This window comes from Lissotriton helveticus, chromosome 1_2 (genome assembly GCF_964261635.1).
Source record: "Lissotriton helveticus chromosome 1_2, aLisHel1.1, whole genome shotgun sequence".
Taxonomy (NCBI): Eukaryota; Metazoa; Chordata; class Amphibia; order Caudata; family Salamandridae; genus Lissotriton; species Lissotriton helveticus.
Window position 1 is genome coordinate 349,558,499 of NC_136058.1, and position 19,904 is coordinate 349,578,402.

Below are 19,904 nucleotides of genomic sequence, written 5' to 3' on the forward strand. Positions count from 1 at the left end.
AGTGGATGGTCAGAAGGAGTTTTATTCTGTACATAATGGGCAGAAAAAAATGACTCTCACACCCTGGGAAGTCATTTCAATTTTGTTTTTCATTAATCGATAAGCAAAAAAGGGGCCCACCACAAACTTGACACATACCAAATTTTTAGTGCTTTCACAGGAGCTGCTTTTACAGCGGCTTCTGTCAGTGCACAGAGATCACTATTACGCTGATGGTGAGTTTTAAATTTGGCAGTCAGAATCTGCTTCAGAGGGCCATGGGGCAAGCAGGAGCTACTGGGGCCAACCGTGGGATTGTAGGGTTTTACTCCTGATGTCCTGGTGCCCGGCCTACTATTGGTCCTGAGCAACTGGGCCAAGGACTACCCCATCCAGTGCTCAACTCTCACTGGTAGCACTGGTCGAGCAGTCCATGACTAAGTTGGGGAGGTGCTAGGCATATACAGGTTCATAACTCAGCATACAAACAGCAGGGGCAGTAGATGAAGCCGGTTCTGGTGGCTCAGTGGACTAATGCATCCACTACAGGGGCCTGTGTTCGACCTCATGGTTACAGGTTCAAATCCCAGTGGGTCCACTCAGCCTTTCATCCATCTGAGGTTGATAAAATGAGTACCATTGAGTTGGGTAACAATAAACATCTGTTATTCAATTCCAAGATACCTCCGGGTGAACGTGTTCTTTACAGTTATGTTATGACTATTCAGTCAGCTTCTATGGAAAAAGAAGTAATTAATATAAACAACAAAGCATGTACTACACACTAAATAAACACAGCCCCCTTAAGGTCAGCATGCTAGAGCTATCTGGGGCACAATCTCACGAGTCCTTCTGTCCCTTGTAGTTGGAGTGGTTATTTACTATTTGGTTAATGTATTAAACTCATTAACATTTGGTTAATGTATGGGACCAACGTGCTGCCCACGCTGGTCCCAAGCTCCCAAAAGGCTATGTTGTGCCTTAAGAGTTGTTTGCAGCTTTCAAGCTCTAGGTTCGTGTAAGTCCCAGTGGCCCACTGGCCCGGAACAGCTGGCAGTCCCAGGAGCACCAGCCCGCTCCTCGCAAACTCTGGCCTCCTGACTCTGAAGACCCGCCTCCCTGATGACGCAGCGGGCTCCGCGGTCTCCAGGCGATCCGCTTCAATGTCGGGTCTTCCTCAGCTCCAGTGGCGACCAGTTAGTGTTCCTCCTAGCTCTATAGCAGACCCTTCTCCTGTTCTCACAGGAGGTCACGGACCTCGGCCAACTCACGGCAATGGCTTCGTCTTCATGGTGGCCCCCTCACCTGTGAACACAGTGGGGCACTGACTTATACTTCACCACAGGTGACAGCCGGCACTTCAGGGGGGCCCCCTCCTTGGCAACATGGGGTTGTTGAGCTGGTTTCTGTCATGGGTGACAGCCCACACTTCTCAGTGCCCCCTATTCTCTGTTAGCTAGGGTCTCTGGCCTGCTTGCAGCCATGGGCGACAGCTGCACCTCAGTATGGAGCTCATACTCCCACTTGTGTATTAGTCCAAACACATATGTGATGTAGTGTCTTTTATGCTCTAAGATCTCCACCCACCCATGCACTTCTACTCCCTCCCAACTTCCCATGAGATGCACCTCGCCCCCTCACCCCAATACAGCCAAGCTCAACCTCTCGTCTGCGAACGTCGTTAACTCACACAAGCCCTTGAACGCCACCCTTCTTCAACAGACGTACCCTAGCAACCCCACTATCTACACTATTCCGACCATCACCTCTGTCAGAACAAAGCATCCACCTAAACCTTCCCGAGCACTCCCACATAAGTACAATATCCCGATCACCCTTCAGAGCCCAAGTGCCCCCGTCACCAAAACAGTCTTGACAGAGCTGCGCTGTATGCTTCACAACTGCAGATCTGCAGTAAAACACAAACTTGAAATCTCCGATACCATCACCCTTCACAAACTTGACATGCTCTTCCTCACAGAGACCTGGTTCAAAGATACCTCTCACTCTATGTTTGATCTCCTATTACCCACAGGTTATTCCATTTTTAGGAATGACAGAACTGACAACACGGGGGGAGGTGTTGCAGTCATCTATAAAAACGCCCTCCAACTTAAGGCTTCTCCAATCAGTTCTTCCCTCACCTTTGAATGCCTTTCTCTTGAGCTTCAATTGAAACACCGTTCACCGCTCAGATTCCATATCATTTACCGCCCGCCTCGTAGTGGCCCTTCGTTTATAGAAGATCTCACTGACTTCATCAGCGATCAATACACACAAAGTGACAATCAGACCATCGTGGGTGACTTCAATCTCCACTGGGGCGTATCACAAGACTCCTCTGCGAACTCTCTGGCCACCTTCCTCTCTACAAACGATCTTATCCAACACTGCATTGAACCAACCCACTCTAAGGGCGCAATCCAGGCATGCTTTCTACCACTACCCCAATTCATGTAGATTGGTCTGACCACCACCTCATCCCATTCTCTCTTCAAATTTCACACTCTATAACTCTTGGCCAACCCAAGAGGGCCATCTCCTGGTTCCGTGATGCCAAAAATATTGATGTCGGTCCCCTCTGTGAGTCAGCTTTGCTATCACTTCCAAGGCTAGACCCGAACATAGCTGTTGACGACCTCACCTCCCAATGCCTCACAGTTCTTGCAGCTGAAATTAATAACGTCGCTCCACTCAAAAGCAAAAGGATAAGGCCCACTCCCTCAGCACCTTGGTTCAACAAATCCCTTTATGAGGAAAGGAAGCAGCTAAGATTCCTGGAGAAGCAATGGAGGCAAGTGCCCTCCACAGACAATTTAGCCATGCTTCGCACAGCAAGATCCAAGTACCACAAGCATATCTTCCTTGAGAAAGCGGCGCACTTCAAAACCCTCCTTGACTCCGCCAAAAATAGACCCAAAAAACTATTCGATCTCATCAAGATTCCAAGATGCTCTCCCCTATCCTCCGAGGTGGAGGATTCTACTAAGAGAGCAGCGGATTTCGCTATTTTCTTCAATGAAAAAGTGAAATCACTTGTGGATCAGGTCGCTCATCCTACACCTCCAGAGGAGCGCAAATCCTTAGCCATTTGGCAGAGCTTTGACCCCATATCTGAAGATGCCCTTCTCAAGTGCATACGCGAAACAAAGCCCTCCAACCATTCTCTTGACCCTATCCCCAGTGCCATTGCCTTTGACTTCTAAACCCATTCCCTTTCCTATTGGACCACTCTGATCAACCTCTCCCTCTGGCAAGGCTCCCTGCCTGTCTCCTTCAAAACTGGGCAGGTCACCCCTCTGCTTAAAAAGCCCACTGCTGATGCGAAGGACCTCAACAACTTCCGCCCCATCACTAACCTTCCCTTTCTTGCGAAGATCACAGAAAGATGTGTAGCTAAACAACTCTCTCGTCATATCAAGGACAATGATCTTCTTGACAATTGTCAGTCCGGCTTCATCCAAAACTGCAGCACTGAAGCAGCCCTACTGCAAGTGGTTGATGATGCGCTGAGGATATTCGACTCAGGGGGGTCCTGTCTGCTAATTCTCCTTGACCTTTCTGCAGCCTTTGACACTGTCAATCACAACACCCTCCTCAATATCCTTCAACAGAGAATGGGCATGGAGGGCACTGTGCTTAAATGGTTTGCATCCTTCCTCTCTGACAGATCTCAAATGATCAAAATAGCGAACAGTCTTTCTCCTCCTGTGGCGGTGGGTCAAGGTGTTCCCCAAGGCTCTATACTTGCACCCACTTTGTTCAATATCTACTTAGAACCACTGGGAAATCTCCTAAGCAAATCCGGGATTCACTATCATCTCTATGCAGACGACACTCAACTCTATCTCAAGGTTGCCTCCACTAATGATCTCTCCATCCTAAGCTCTACTCTTGACTCCATCCAAAACTGGATGGCAACTCATCAATTGATTCTGAATCCCTCCAAAACTGAATTCCTCCTCTTCTCCTCCTCTCTCTCTCCTCCCCCGGTTCAATCATGGATGGATCAGATGAATCTACTAAACAATAAACCCATCATTGTCGACAGCGCAAAATCCCTTGGTGTCATTCTAGACAAAAAACTCAATCTAACTTCCCACATCAATTCTATTGCCAAAATCTGCTCGTTACCAACTGCGCCTTCTTTGGGGAATCCGACGCTTCTTCCAGGAGCAGGACCTTATAACCCTGGTGCAATCGCTGGTCCTCTCCAGACTAGACTACTGCAATTCTCTTCTTACTGGCCTCCCCAAATCTCACCTGTCCCCACTTAAGTCTGTTTTCCATTCAGCAGCTCGCTTCATTTATGGGGCCAAAAGAAGCGATCACATCACACCGATGTTATCCACCCTCCGCTGGCTTCCCTTCGAGGCTAGAGCTATCTACAAGACCGCTTGTATCACCCACAAAGCCTTGCACTCCTCCTCTCCTCGCTACCTGGCGAATAAACTGAAACTCTCTGGAGGCTCTAGACCTTCACGCAATGCGGAGAATCTACTGCTTGAACCTCCCACTTTCAAGAAGGAGAGAACAATGGCCCAATCCTTTTCTGGCAACGCAGTGAGAATCTGGAACTCTTTTCCGCCTCAGCTCCGGACCACCGCCTCCTCCCAGGCCTTCAAAAGGGACCTCAAAGTACTCCTCCTCCAGAGACACCTCCAAAAGTAATTCACGTCCTCATGGTATTGGAGGAAGACTTCCCACTACTGAAAATTTCTACTTTCCATGACCCTGGAAGTGCCTTCCAATTGTGTTATTGTGGTTGGAGTGTCTGCCTCTTTGCAGTATTTTCCATGTACTTGTGTTTGGTGCCCTTTTGTAACATGCACACACCACTTTATCCTTGTATCACACGGTTTGCTACCTCTCACATGTTTTTACCTTTGATACTTGCACAAGTGCCACCTTTGCCTACGTAACGCTTGTTTTTGTGCCTGTGTGTCTAGCACCTATTGCCGTATTATACCTCAAATTATACTTCGTTTTCTCTTGTAACTGCACACCTGTCACTTTTTCCTCTTGTGCACTTTTTACTACCTCATGTATTTTGGTTGCTCACAATTTTTACTACCTCATGTATTTTGATTGCTCACAATTGTCACTATTACCTTATGTAACGTAACGTATGCTTTTGTAATCTGTTCTTGTGTAATGTTTCTCATCATGTTTCATTTCTGTTCCAAATTGTGAAGCGCTCTGACGCCTTCGGGTAAAGTCCGCGCTATATAAAAATGCATAAATAAAAAAAAAAAAATAAAAAAAAAAATAGTGTCTGACCTTTGAAATTCGTGTTGGGGGCGTCAAATCTTTCGAAGTGCCTTCTTTGCCCTGCCCTTTGTCAGATGGACAGTCTGCCGCTGCAGAAGAGGCTCTGATTCTGATTGAACTGGCTGTCAGCCTCCACTGAAATATGCCCCATAAAGGTTCAAACCTTCCTCTCTCATAATCAATCAATCAATCAATCATTCAAGACACTTGTAAAGCACACTACATACCCGTGAGGGTCTCAAGGCGCTGGGGGGAGGGAGTGGGGGGTGCTGCTACTGATCGAAGATCCAGGTCTTGAGGAGTCTTCTGAAGGCCTGTAGGGCTTGGGTCATAAGATTCCCTGGCAGTGCCAACCTTATCACCCCACTATCTCTCTGACACTGAGCCCAGGTTCCACTGACCAGTAACTCTTCCTGGAATGAAAGAGAAGTTTGAGGCACACTGAAGGTGCACTGCTCCTCTCCCCTGAGTGTTTGTGTCCCCCTGCAGCCCTTTGGAATGTCAGCAATACACATCTGCTGTCTGCAGGTGCAGTCCTCACCTCTCTGTGGCTGGGTCTAAAATGAGGTGGCACGGTGTGGCAAAGAATGATGGACTGGGATGCGGCCCAAGAAATTACCAGTGGCTGAGATTAATTTAAGCATTCCATTCATCACTTTTTGTATACTTTTGTGTGTGTCCCTAAATGCGAAGTGTATGCCCAGACGTGGGTCCCGTGCATTCTGTGTCACTGGAGCGAAGCTATGTGTGGCTGATGAGCCCTTAGTAGAGAGAAACTGGTTCTGAGTTGCTTGTGTTCTGGTTCAGGAAGGACCTGGTCTGGCAGTTCGGGCTGAACTGTTCCCAATGGAGCAGTCAAGACTGATTTGCATATAGCTGGGTCTAAACTGGTGTACAACGTAACGATGGACTGGGATGCGCTCGAGTAATTACCAGTGGCTGACATTAATTCAAGAATTCCATCCATCACTTTTTAGAACGAGCCTGCAGGCACCGCACATGCACAGTGTTTCTATTGTGTGTATTGTTTCTACTGCGTCTTTAAAAAAAAACTTGAAAAAGGGGCTTTTAGCCCACCCATTTCTTACCATTGGTTGACATCCTTGTCATTCTTTTTGCTGCCTTCTAATTTGGTAGCGAGTGCAAAAGTCCACTTCCTTTTCTTAATGTGCGCATGGACCAAGTACAGGCTGCTTTCTCTTTATTAATGTCTGTCCACTGCTTACTTTGTGATTGAGGTACTATGTCTTCTTTTTTGGCATTTCTTTATAACACAAACTTGACCTGGCCCTAAGGTATCGGAGCGCTTTACATGAAAACCAGTTTCATTAACCAAGTTGACTTTCATTTTTTTAAGTCACTGTATATTAAGTGATTTGCCCAGAAAGAATCACGGGATGTTGATCCGATGCCAACTCTGCTTGTTTGAATTAATTCCAGGAATGGCATAATGACTTTCCTGATCTCACAAGTTGCACTTGTGCAGCTGAAGAGGACTTTGCTAGTGAGATCGTCTCCCATGTTGTAGATGTGGTGGGGGCAGGGGTCGGAGGGTGCCCTGGAGTGCACGGCTCTCATGATGCTGGCTGTTCCTTGCCTGGTGAAAGTTTTCCAGGCTGTCAGGGTGTTGCCTTGGGTGTTTGACAGGAGGGTGGAGGCGATGGTGTAGGGGTTTGGTTGAGGGTCAAAGTTGTTGTATATGGATTTGATTGTGTCTTTGAAGAAGTCCGAGAGGTTGTCACATATTTTCTATGCGGGGTGATGCGGTTGGTGGTGGTGTTTGGAGAGGTGAGGTGCTTGATGATTGTGAAGATTTCTGTTCTGCTGTTGGAGCTGTTGCCTGTGCATCCGCTGTGGACTTCTTTGTTTCTTTCATTAGTTGGTTTGTTGGGAGTGGGATCACCGCCTCAAAGGAACTCCCGACATCCTTCCCTCGCTGTCCTGCTTTGTCTCCATATATAAGAGTAGCTGGTGGAGTCTGGTGCTCCAGAGCAGTCAGGCCTGTACTTTGGGAACTTTTGACAGTGAATTCTGGCACAGGACAATTGCATTTGCATTTCCATACATGAATACCTCTTGAGAGCCAGGCGTATGGAAAGGGCTGGACTTAGACGGGAGCGGGCTTAGCCAAGACCCCTGACCAAGAATCCTGCTCAAGCCTCTCCTGGCAGATTTGACTGTACACAGTGATGGCCATGAACGGAGAAGCAGTACTACTGGCAAAATATATGGGTGGACACAAACTAGATTACATCACACAAAATGCAGAGCAGAACCCTAAATTCATTGTAGCAACTGTAGACTCAGACAACATTCCATGTTCTAGCCAGGCGTCAGTGGACTCACATTGTAACCATAACTACCAAAGATAGAGGCTCAATCCATCAGTAGCTTGGCTGATGGTGAATGGAGCCAGATGTTGGGTTCTGTATCTTTCAAGATCTCAAGTATTATTTTTCTTCTCAGCGTTCACAGAAAAACCCTGACCAGTCTGCTGATCCCTCAGGTGATGGAAGCCAGGGAGAAAGCGATACTGTGCCAGCCTCAAAACCTGAAGATCAACCCACGACAAGACCAAAGGTGAGCATTTGGCTGCAGGAAACCTCAAGGCATGTTTTATACATTAATAAGAAAACCCATAGAGAAATGCTGATCCCCAGGCCACTCAAGTGTGCTCATAATTGGTTGGAAACAAGGGGAGCCCTGTGTACCTAACTACACACCTGGGTATCAAAAGAAATAAAAAGAAAGGTTTACTTTGGAATAGATTATCTACAATTTGAATTATATGATGTCAACCAGTCTCTTGTCAAGTATGAACATTTATATATGCATTTTTATTTTGCAATCAAAGTTAAAAACATATAAAAAAAACAGCATTATATGGACATGGATTACAAGAGCTTTACACAGTTCGAGTAAACATATCTGATGCAATTATTAAAACATCTTTTCAATATTTATTAGACTAAAAATGCATTGATATTACTGATATGGGGAAAAGCGATAACAAACCATTCTTTAAATGAGCCCCCTGCCCGATATCGTATATTACGGCTTTAACATTGTGTCATACGTGAGCGGAGGTGTTGCAAAACCCCAGGGAGGTGGCGATTAGAGCAAGATTTAGGCATGTCCAACTGAGAATAATGCATAGGTCTTACTCCACCAGCACGCTCATGTTCAAGTTGAGGCGCACACTCACAGAGGATTGTCAGAGGGGAAGCAAATAGAGGGGAAACCTTCTTCCATATTCCAATGGAATGCCCGATCATACAGCAGTATTGGAGGACGGTGACGCGGATTATGTCTGAGGTTATTGAGCAGGAAGTTCCTGTGGATGCCAGGTGGCATGTGCTGTGTCTATCTGGGGAACAGACATGGCCTAAATACCCAAAAAATTAGCTACTAGTGGCTAGAGTGGTGGCCAAGAGAAATATTGCCGGGCCCTGGGGGGGCCATTGAACCGCCGACACAATGGAAGGGAGATATGGACTGGTGCTGCGCTGCTGAAAAGACAATCTATGAGAGCAGGGGGTGCCCCAAAAAATGGGAGAAAGTGTGGCAACAGTGGAAAGTGTACAGGCGTAATTGGGGGCTACCTGACTGCTAAAGTGGTAGGGGGTGGTTGACGGGGGTATTTTGAGCAGGGATTCTACAAGCACTGTTGATTGTTTTCAAACATCCATATGTCGAAGAAATGAGAAGTATGATGACAAATAGGTACTTTTAACCAAGGCTTTTGTAATATTGGACATTGAAACTGACGTATGTTCAATAAAAAGAACTTTAAAAAAAAAACATTGTGTCATACGTCAATGATACACAGCTTATTATCACCCTGTGGCACGGTGAAAGAGACACTGCGGCTCTGTTAAGATCCTGTCTGTCTGAACTGGCAGAGGTGATGGACCCTAGCTGTCTCAAGCCTAATGCTGGGAAAACAGAGGTTCTTACTTTAGGGAAGCAGCCATCAATCTAATCCTCTGCTTGGTGTCTGGATTCTTTAGGGCCACTGACAGATTCCAAGCTGAAAGTTAAGAACCTTGGCATATGGTTTGATGCGGAACTCTTGTTTATCAGTCAGATTACCAATCTAACGGGGAAATGTTTTGCAATTTTGAAGACCCTTAACAGAATTCTAGGACTCTTTCCAGAGGCCACAAGATTGTCAGTGGTTCATGCCTTGGTATTGTCCAGACTTTTTTACAACAATGTGCTATGCCTGGGAACCTCAAAACCTATATTGGTGAGACTGCAAAGGGTGCTGAATGCAGGAGCTCGGCTGCTGCGTAATCTCCCAAGGCGGTCAGCTACGGGTCCAGCTCTTGTCAAACTGAATTGGCTGCCTCTTGGTAGGAGAGTTTCCTTTAAAGCTGTGTGCTCTGCCACCACATTCTGGATGGAAAAGAACCTCGCTATCTTAACCCTCTTGTTAAAATGTATGTACCCGATAGAAGTTTTAGGTCTGCGGGAGCCTCTTTAGCCGTGATCTTTAATGTAAAAAAGGCACGCATGGGAGGCTAGTCTTTCAGATTGTTGGCCTCCAAGATGTGGAACTCCCTGTCTCTGGTACTTAGACAGACAAATTCTGAACTGATCTTCCACTAAAAAACTCAAAGCCTGGTCATTTAGACAGCCTTAATAGTAATGTGCTTTGGGTGACTTCATGAATGTGTACCTGAAAATGAATTCTTAGTGAGATGACACTCTGGTCTGAAGTAACTAGGCTCTTTAAAAATAACTTAACATATCATAACTGTTGGACTTGGCCCTTTTTGCAGGGTCATCCCCAAACTTTTTTGCCTTCCTCCTGTATTTTGTCTGACCTGTTTTTGTTGGTTTTATGACTCTGGACACTTTACCACTGGTGATCAGTGCTAAAGTGCATATGCTCTCCCTATTGTAAATTGATGTATGGATTAGTGATTCCATGCTTGGCTGATTTGGTTTACTGGTCAGACCCTAGTACAGTGCACTGAGTGTACCCAGGGCTTGTAAACCAAATGCTGCTACTGGGCTTGTAGCACTGGTTGTGACACCCACAGAAGCAGCCTGTAAAAGTGTGTCTCAAGTATGCCATTGCAGAGCCTGTGTGCAGTCTGGTACTGCCATGTTGACTGGGCGTGTGCACCCACTTACAAGTCCCTAAACCTTCCCTTTTCTTCATATCAGACACCCCTATGGTAGGCCCAAGGGCAGGGTGCATTGTAAGTATAAGGTAGGACAAGCCCTGATGTGTGTGGCATGTCCTAATAGTGAATTACAGACATTTTCGCTTTTCTCTATTGCAATTTCTCTATTACCTCTTCCCCATAGGCCAGAATAGGCAGTTAGATTATTACATTTTATAATCCTAACTGACTCAGGGAATTAGGTAGAAATTCGAGTTTAGTATGCCTGAACTCCAAATGATAAAATACATCGTTTAGTGAAGTTGGTTTTAACATTCTGTGTTTGAAAATACCACTTTTAGAAAGTAGGTATTTTCTTGTCTAAACTATCCAAGCCTGCCTCTGCTAGGTTGTGTATTCCTTGTCTGGAGTTTCATTGACAGGGACTGGGGGATTCCAGGAGACAGGGTGAGTCAGCCCAGTGGTGAATAGAAAGACCTTCTTCTAGATGGGAGGGAGGAGTTGCACCTGGGACCTGAATAGGGCTGTGCCTTTCCTCCACAATGCTGGCTCCACCTCCTGTGGTGCGTCTGATGTCTCTGACCTGCACTTTGAAAGGAAAGAAGGAGTCATGTAAACAGAGTGCTCCAGGACTGACCAGAACTGGTTTGGACCAGGCAAAGGCCTCTCTGCCTTCAGAGAACAAAGAGAAACTGTGTATAAAAGAGGGGACCCAAATCCCAGAGAATTAGAACACTTTTGGACAACAAGAAGAAACCTTTAATGAGGAGTGGAACCAGAGAGACTGAGGAGAGACTTAACTGAAGTGCTGCTTGGGGGATTGGCCTGCAGTGGTTGCCTGAAAGCCAAAGAAAGGAGATAGGAACTTAGTGTGCTTTTTTTCAACTTGTGAAGGATCTCCAAGGGCTTGAGAAAAGAGCTTGCCTCCTTCTGAAGTCTCAGGGACAACAGACTTCAACCACCAGCTCCCCAAGAGTTCTTTGGAAGTGCCTGCAGCTGTTTTGGGCCTTCTGAGGGACTGCGTGTCGCAAGGAGCCGGAAGCGTGACTTGAGAGGAAGAAGCATGTCGCCATTGCAGCCACTGCTGTCGCATCACAGAGATGTCGCCGCTGTAGCTGTCGCATTGCACCGCATCACAAGAAACGTCTCGCAACATCAAAGAAGCGTGTCGCCGTCGCAGCCGCTGCCAACGCATCACTGAGCAAGTGTAGGAGAGTAGGGTCTGCAATCCTATGATCACCCAGATTTTTGCTTTTTGCTGCACTGGTTTACGACTTTCCCTGGCTGTGGGCCTGCTAATCAGACCCACAGCCTAGCTGTTCTCTCTATCCAAATTGTACTTAGGTACTGAATTGGCACTGGGCCCTCTCCAAGTCCCTGTACCCAGGGCTGAGGTGCACCCAGAAGTCCCCCAGGGGCTGAAGCATGTATTGTGCCACCCCGGGATTGACTAACTAAAACTGACACAACTGGCTGCACGACAGCTGGGGCAAGGGGGTGTACTCACCCTTTGCTTTAGATATAGTATACCTATATCTAACCCTAAAATGGACACATAGATCTCCTATCAGTCACTCCTATGGCAGGCCTTAACAATCCTGAAGGCAGAGTGCTTGGAATCGTGTGAGATGGTGCTCTGGCATGAGCTGAGCCTGTCTGCGGCTTTCGGGATCCATCCCTTAGCCGTTTCCATGATATCGCATACCATATACTCTTAAGTGAATTATAATCCTCGCGGTTATGTGCCAACTCTGGTATCGCTTTATCAAAACATGTCGAGTAAGGTGTCATACGAATTGGAATACTAACCCCTCGCCAATTCTGGCGACGGGGTTAGCATTCCACCCTTCTAGAGGGACACGACATGTATGTAACCCCTAACCCCGGTTAAAGTCAGACAGAGCCTTAGCATCCACAAAATGGATGCTGCCACCGAGACACAAGTCTGCCCTCCTGCTGCTGGGAGTCCTCCCAGAGCAGGAGATAAGGACAAAGGGTTTCCTGCCAGGGGCGGTGCCAGCACCGTCCCAGACAGGGTTTTGTGTATTGTAGGTAGGCAGGGCTTTAGAGGAAGGTGACTGCACGTGGCACCCCGGTGCTCACTGTGCATAGGCTGGCTGGAACCAGTTCCAGGGTCACTCCAGACCCTGTGCTGGGGAAAAGCCCGCCAAGGAAGTGGGTGTAACCACCCCCCTCCTAGTCCCACCCATAGGGCAGGACTTAGTCGCGTGCCAGCCCCCTTTTACAGGATAAAGGTAGAGACTGGCCCCCTTCCAAATCAGATCATCTTTGAATCCTGAAACTACTTTCCACGAAAGGAACTCAAGACTTCTTCCTAAGATTTCTCCCTTGTGACTAAGGAGTAGTCACCCTGCATCCGCAGGCACCATCTTAAGAACACTGCGGTCTGCTGCAAGTCTCTCCTTCGGATCAAGACTGCCCAGCTCGACGAGAACCGGCTTCCCTGGCACCTCTGACCTCTACCTGCATCATCAGTCACGCTGAGATTCGTGGGTGTGACGAGACCTCGAGGGACCGGCCATCTTCAAGACTGCACGACTTCTTTCCAGCAAGCCCGCCGAGTGAATTCCTGGTGAGTGCTTTGGGGTCCGAGAAGCCCCCACCCTGAGCAGCTCCAGCACCGAAGAGCAGCCCCCCAGCATCTCCACGATCTGCGTGGGGCCCTTCTGCTTTTTGCTGCTCACCGCGTTGTTTGGCTACTAGCCCGCTGGCTTGTGGCCTTCCTGACGACGCCCGACGACATTTCTGCTGCTGGTCTGGTTGCTCCAGACTGGCCCTTGCTTCCCTCCATCGGAGAAGTATCCTGGACCCTCCTGGTCCGCCCAAGACGCCATTTTAGGTCCACCGCGTGGGCCTTGCATTTGCCAAGACTTGTTGCCCAATCCTGGGTCCAGCGACGTCGACAGCAAGAACCTTCGTGGGACAGCTCGCACCTCCATCCTGGTCGCCGACAACGCCTCCTGGTCCGAGAGACTGCAGAGCCCAGCAGCGCCCACTCACCTGACTGCGGTGACTTCGCCCGGTGCCATCCTGGTGCCCACTTAATCACTGGCTAGTGATTCAAGAACTTGGTCCCCTCTGCTTTCAGGTTTTCTTCTTCCTTGATCCAGGCTTGGATCCATCGAACTTTTCTTCACTGGTCGCCTGCCAGCAACTTCTTCCTTCCAGGCTCCTGGTCCGGCAACGAGATCCCCGACGTCTTTTCAGACCTATGCAGCTGCAGCCCCTGGGCTAGGTAACTTCGGCACTTCGGTGTCCCAGCATAGCCTCACTACCCTAGGGTCAGGATCCACTGTCGTTTTCTTCCTACCAGGTCGGGTTCGCCCGTGAACACTAACTTTGTGAATTCTAGCTTCCATAGACTTTGTCCCGCATCCCGCGTGAGAGTGCACACTCTGCACCCGAGTCCCCTGGGCCTCCTAGTAGTAATCTAACGATTCCCTAGTCCAGTCCTAGCGATTCCAAAGCCTATTAGAACTGTTACTTACCTGCTAGTAATTCGCATTCCACTTTTAGAGTATATGGTTTTTCGTGCCCCTCGGGCATTTGTGTATAACGTGCTAACTTAAGTATTTTCGTAAGAGTTTTGTTGTGTGCCTAGCACCCTGTCCTCATAAAGAGTACAGGGTTGTTGTGATTCTAATAAATACACTGTTTATTTTCATAACACTTGTGTGGTGTCCTTTCACTGGGTGTTCAAGGGGTAATGTGATGGTAAAACAGCTGGCTTAACACGCCCTCTAGAGTCTTAGCCTTAGACTGCTCGTATCCATGCTACTAGGATAGCTGGTCTATAAGGTTGACTTACAACCAATCATCAATAAGGGTTGTTTGGACTGATATATAGTGATCACTAGAATAGTGAACACTGCACATCAGGCCAACTTCTCACAGCAAGCGTGTCACCGCTGTAGCTCTCGCATTGCACTGCAGAAGCGCCGCACATCCACGGAGAAGCGTGCCGCCGTTGCAGCCGCTGTTGTTGCATCACTGAACAAGGGCATCGCCGCTGCAGCTGTCGCATCGAGTGGAAGCGTCTCGCATCATTAGAGCAGAGTGTCGCCGCTGTCGTAGCATCATGGAACAAGGGTGTCGCCGCTGCAGATGTCGCATCGCTTCGAGACATCTCGCAACATCAGAGAAGCGTGCCGCATCAAGAAGAAGATGCCATCTTTGTTTCTTTGCACCGGATCTTTAACGCATCTCCGTCTTTGCATGTAAGAAACTACTGCATCACCATCTCAGCAACACTTTCGTTGTAGAAGCGTTACGCATCTTAAGGTACATTGACTAAAAGTGTTGCATTTAAGATCTAAAGAGAACTAAGCTAATTCTACCATTTACAGTATTGTGGATTTTTGTCATTTGTGGTCTTGTATTAAATCTATATAAAGAATACTCATTTTTACTAAACAACTTGTGTGGTGTCCATCTGTAGTATTGTCACTTGATTACTGTATGTTTTCACAAATGCTTTACACACTGCCTCTGAGATAAGCCTATCTGCTCATGCCAAGCTACCAAGGGGGTGAGCAGGGGTTATTTTAGGAGTGTACCCCCTTACCCTGACTAGAGGCAAGGGTCCCTATGTGTCACAAGTACCTACCTGTGCCAACTAGAGACCCCCAAATCTAACAATAACATAACAATTCACCCTCCGAGCACACACCATAGCCATGACTCTTGAGTTTAGTAGATAAGACTTTTCTCCAATAAATTGTAAGTGGGCCATTGCTCTCTTGCCCAGATTTACCATGTGCAGTAAACAGTCCAAGTTTGGCAAGCCAGAGAATCTCCACCAGTAAAATCACTTTTTGGGAATGGGCTTCTAATCAGCCTATATCACTTTTCTTTCCCCTTTCCGTCTCTCAGGGAGTGTCGGGTAATATGTGGGCAGTGTAGGGAAGATTGAGAGATTGAGTGTTTGGAGGATGAAGACTTATGAAGAGGTGAGATACTATTACATTTTTGATTTGTTATAGAAGATATGTGGGGTGAGTAGTGGAAGAGGTTAGGATAGCTAGAAAAAGTAATTATGAGTTGTGATATGTTAAGATAGCTAATAAAGATGTGTTGGAGTGTTATAATATATGGATGCTGGCTTGGGAGGAAGATTGGTAGGAGAAGGGGGGAAAACATCCTTTACAACGCAACTTTTACCACGCACTGCTATTACAGCGCAGGTTTTACAACGAAAACCATTACAACGCATTGCACTGGGGGGCGCTCTAGGACAGGGAATAGATTTAATTTACTATCCAACACCTTCCCTAGTGTCCACGGGGACTGGAGTTGGAATAGTAAATTAAACTATTCACTATCCAGCACCCCAAAGCGCTATGCGTTGTAATGGTATGTGTAGTAAAACCTGCGTTGTAACAGCATGTGTGGTAAAAGCATGCGTTGTAATGTCATACATCCGAGAAGGGGGTAGGAAGGGATAGAAGGGGGTATTAGAGTGGGGTGGGTGGCAGAGTGGACAAGAGGAGTAGGAGGAGCGGAAGTTGTATTAGTCATGGTGGTAAGGTATAGATGATTTCAAAGTGAGTGGGGAGATAGTGGGACAACAGTCATTAGTTGGAACAGGAGTGTTATAAGAGAATGACGATAAGTGTGTGGTAGAGTGTGAACCAGAACGTAGGAAGATGGGTAGAGGTGTAGGATAGGGTGTGTGCATATGGAAGAATGTATGTTTAAATATGTTGGAAGTACAATCAGGGTGAAAGTGTTGTGGTGTGTTGGTGAGCCATTGTAGTGGGTATATTGTAGTAAATAATCAGGAAGTTTACCCCACGAGCCATTGTTTTGCCTTAATGTTAGAAGAGCTATTGTGAGCAGCAAGTGTACCTGTTTACTTCTTCTGGGTGGGATTGTGGCCAGAATTTCTGGCCCGTAGCCATCTCAGGGTCCTAACAGGTAGTACCCTTAACATGATGCCTTTTACCTGGATGCCCAGCGTGGACTCCAGAGGTTCTGCTTAAATAAGAGCACTAGAAATGAGGTGACCTCGACCAATGGGAGGCTTGGGCCCTGAGCCAATTGAAACCCAAGCCCTAAACCCTAGAGCCAATAGAAACCATACCTTTAGGAACTAAAAGAGACTCTCGCCATAAGAACTAGTACTACACCAGAGTACCTACGACTTTCTGGAATGCGTACTCTGCTGCGAAGTGGAAGCATGCACCCTTTCTAACACAAGAAGTGCAGGTGCACAGAGTCTGCAAGTGGCTGCTCAGGTAATGCAGGTGATGGGAGAAGCTGTGGTCTGGAATGGTCTGCTGTGCCTTACCTGCCTGCAGAGTCTCAGCCTACTTGTGTATACATGCCTAGATCTCAGACTTGTTACAACGCCTTCTACACCACAACCTTCCATCTGGCAGTTTGGAAATCTTTACCAGCATTTCACAGGAGTGTTAGTGAGAAGGTTTCTACATGTTTAGAACAGACGTGTGAATGTGCTCAGTGTGTGTGCATCTAGAACTGTCTTTGTACATTCATGCATGCCCAGTCTTGACCTTGCAATCAGCTTCTGACTGAAATATATATATTTTAATTATGTTAATTGAGAGAAAATAATGCCCAGAGGCTTTATGGGTCATTGGTCATCCTATGTAGGCGTTGTCCCAGACTCATTCTTTCTGATATATTGGTGGATATGTCTGTTGTTGACTTTTCTCCGCCTGTGTTCTAGTCCAAGAATGGTGAAGATGTAGAGCAGTGATAGATGAGGCGTTCAGGCTGTGCCATGACATGCGACTAGATATTTTGATGTTTGCACTGGCATTCACAGAGACCTTTGCAGCTTTGGGACAGCCCATATGCCTGGCCACACACAGGTAGATTGCACTATGCATTGGCGGCTGCGGATAAGACCTGCCTGAGTAAAGCACCAATGGAAGTAAAACATCGAAGAGAAAGGAGGTGAACAGGAACCAGTCCAGAAGCACAGGTGCGCCGGGCCATTTCTGCAGGGAGGCCTCAAAGTCTTCTGCTTTTACAAACTGAAACCAGCTATGCCTGTTCTGCAGGTATCTGCTACATTTCTGCTGACTAGTTAAGAGCTGCAGAGATGTTTTAAAGCCTGTGCAATCGCCCCAGGGACCCCTCCTTCCAAGGGGCAGAGGAAAAGTGAACTGTTGCTCCATCTCACAACTTCATATCTATTTCTCTACTCATCCTTTAAAATATTATTTACTATAATTTGGTGTCATGGGGCTTGAATTAGCAGAACATGGGTGATAAAATACTAAGGTGTTATGAACAGGGGCCCTAAACTATATTTTGCTTGGAGCACCTCAAATCCTTAAAATAACATTGAACAGCTGGATCGACGGCAGCTCTTCCTCTTCTGAGGGCTTTATCGATCAGAGTCCTCCTTGCCTAATTTGTAATTTTGCCCAGATGCACCACCACACTGCCCCTGCTACCTTCCACATGCTCTGCAATCCGTAGCTGGGGTTACTCCACAAGGGCCTCAATTTGTCCAGTGATGCTGGAGATGTGTGAGCTCTGAGCAGAGCACAGCAGAGCTGTTTTGCATTTTCTCTGTAGTCTTCGGTCAGAGAGTTGCTATCTTGTGCTATGGTTATTTGTACAGCGCGATAATCGGCCGTAAGGGTATCCAGGCGCTTTAGCAGGTGTGTAGTTGGCTGACGCCTGGAGTGTTTATCGAAGAGCCAGCTTTTCAGCTTCTTGCAGAATTCAATAAGCAAGGAAGGCTCTGGTTTGGTGGGGGAGGTGGTTCCATGCTTTGGGGGAGAGATAGGGAATAAACGGCCTCCAGCTGTGGCTTTGCAGATGTGGGGTATGCTTGCCACTGAGAGTCCGGTTGAATAGAGGTGTCAGGGAGGTGTGTAGAAGTGTATGCAGCTGTTAAGGTATGCAGGGTCAGTTTCATATACTGCTTTGTATGTGTGGGCGAGCAATTTGAATTGGGTTTGGTTGTGGATTGGAATTCAGTGTAGTACCCTGAGGTGTGGGGTGATGTGGGTGTGGCAAGGGAGGTTGTTTACGCGTGTCGCTGCGGCCTTTCAAATGGTCTGGAGCTGGTTCATTAGCTTCTTGGTGATTCCTGCATTTAGCATGTTGCCGTAATCCAGTTTACTGGTGATCAGGGCCTGACTGACTGTTTTCTTGGTGTTTTGATGAAGCCATTTGAAGATTCTTCTTAGCATCTTGACAATGTGGAAGCAGGTGGAAGTCACTATGTTTACTTGGGCCGTCATATCAAGCTTATCTTCTACAGGGATTCCCAGATTTCTTGCTTTGATGGAGTCCCAGGGCAATGTTTTCTTTAGGAAAATCACCGCTTCAGTTTTGTCTGTATTGAGTTTAAGGCAGTGTGCTTTCATCCAGTGGTTACAGTGGCCATGCATGTGGCACAGTTGGTTTTTGTGCTGGGGGTCTTCTTCGATAGTGATAGTAACATCTGGGTCTTGTCTGCATAGCAGAGTATGTTGATGTTGTATGATCTCTCGAGTTCAGCCAGTGGGGTCATGTAGAGATTCAATGTTGTCGGGCAGAGGGATGATCCTAGGGGCACTCCACATATGAATTTCTTGCCCTTGTTGTGCACGGTGGTAGCTTAATTCTTTCTGTTGTTTCTGTGAAGGAGAAACAGATCCAGTTGAGGGTGGGTCCTTGTACGCCTGTCTCATGTACTCTTCTGCTTAGGGTGGGGTGGCAGATGGTGCAGAGTACGGCGGAGAGGTCAAGTAGTATGAGGGCTGCTGTATCTCCATGGTCTAGAATCATCCTGATGTCATTGGTTGCTGCAATGAGGGCAGTCTCAGTACTGATACATGGATGAAATTCCCTATTACGATGTATCATGTAGCTGGTGTGCATTGAGGTAGTAGGAGAGCTGTATATTTATTCCTCTACTTTGTCCGGGTAGGGCAGAAGAGAGATAGGGTGATAGTTTGCTAGTTGCGCATGGCCTGCAGGGGGTTTCTTGAGCAGTGTGTTGCCCATTGCATGTTCCAGGCATCCAGGAGCATCTCGGTAATGATAGGAGTGTTTCTGATGCGTGTGAGGACTTCACTAATAAGATCATTTCCCATGTTGTAGATGTGGTGGGGGCAGGGGTCGGAGGGTGCCCTGGAGTGCACGGCTCTCATGATGCTGACTACTTCTTGCCTAGTGAATGTTTTCCTGGCCATTAGGGTTTTGCCATGGGTGTTTGTCTGGAGGGTGTAGAAATTTGGTTGAGGGTCAAAGTTGTATATGGTTTTGATTGTGTCATTGAAGTATTCTAAGAGGTTGTGACATATTTCCTATGAGGGGGATGCAGCTGATGGTGGTGGTTGGAGACGTGAAGTCTTAGATGATTGTAACAATTTCTGTTCTGCTGTTGGAGCTGTTGCCTGTGCATCCGCTGTGGACTTCTTTGTTTCTTTCATTAGTTGGTTTGTTGGGAGTGGGATCACCGCTTAAAAGGAACTCCCGACATCCTTCCCTCGCTGTCCTGCTTCGTCTCCATATATAAGAGTATCTGGT

At 47.2% G+C, this 19,904-nt stretch overlaps 1 protein-coding gene across 1 annotated transcript in view; it reads left to right on the plus strand.

The window, feature by feature from the left end:
* LOC144803687 (uncharacterized) overlaps positions 1-19,904 on the plus strand; it is a 381,476-nt gene that overhangs the window by 51,039 nt on the left and 310,533 nt on the right. Inside the window, exon 3 of the mRNA XM_078671874.1 lies at positions 7,717-7,830. Coding sequence (XP_078528000.1) covers positions 7,717-7,830 — 114 coding nt within the window. The remainder of the gene's footprint in view (positions 1-7,716; positions 7,831-19,904) is intronic.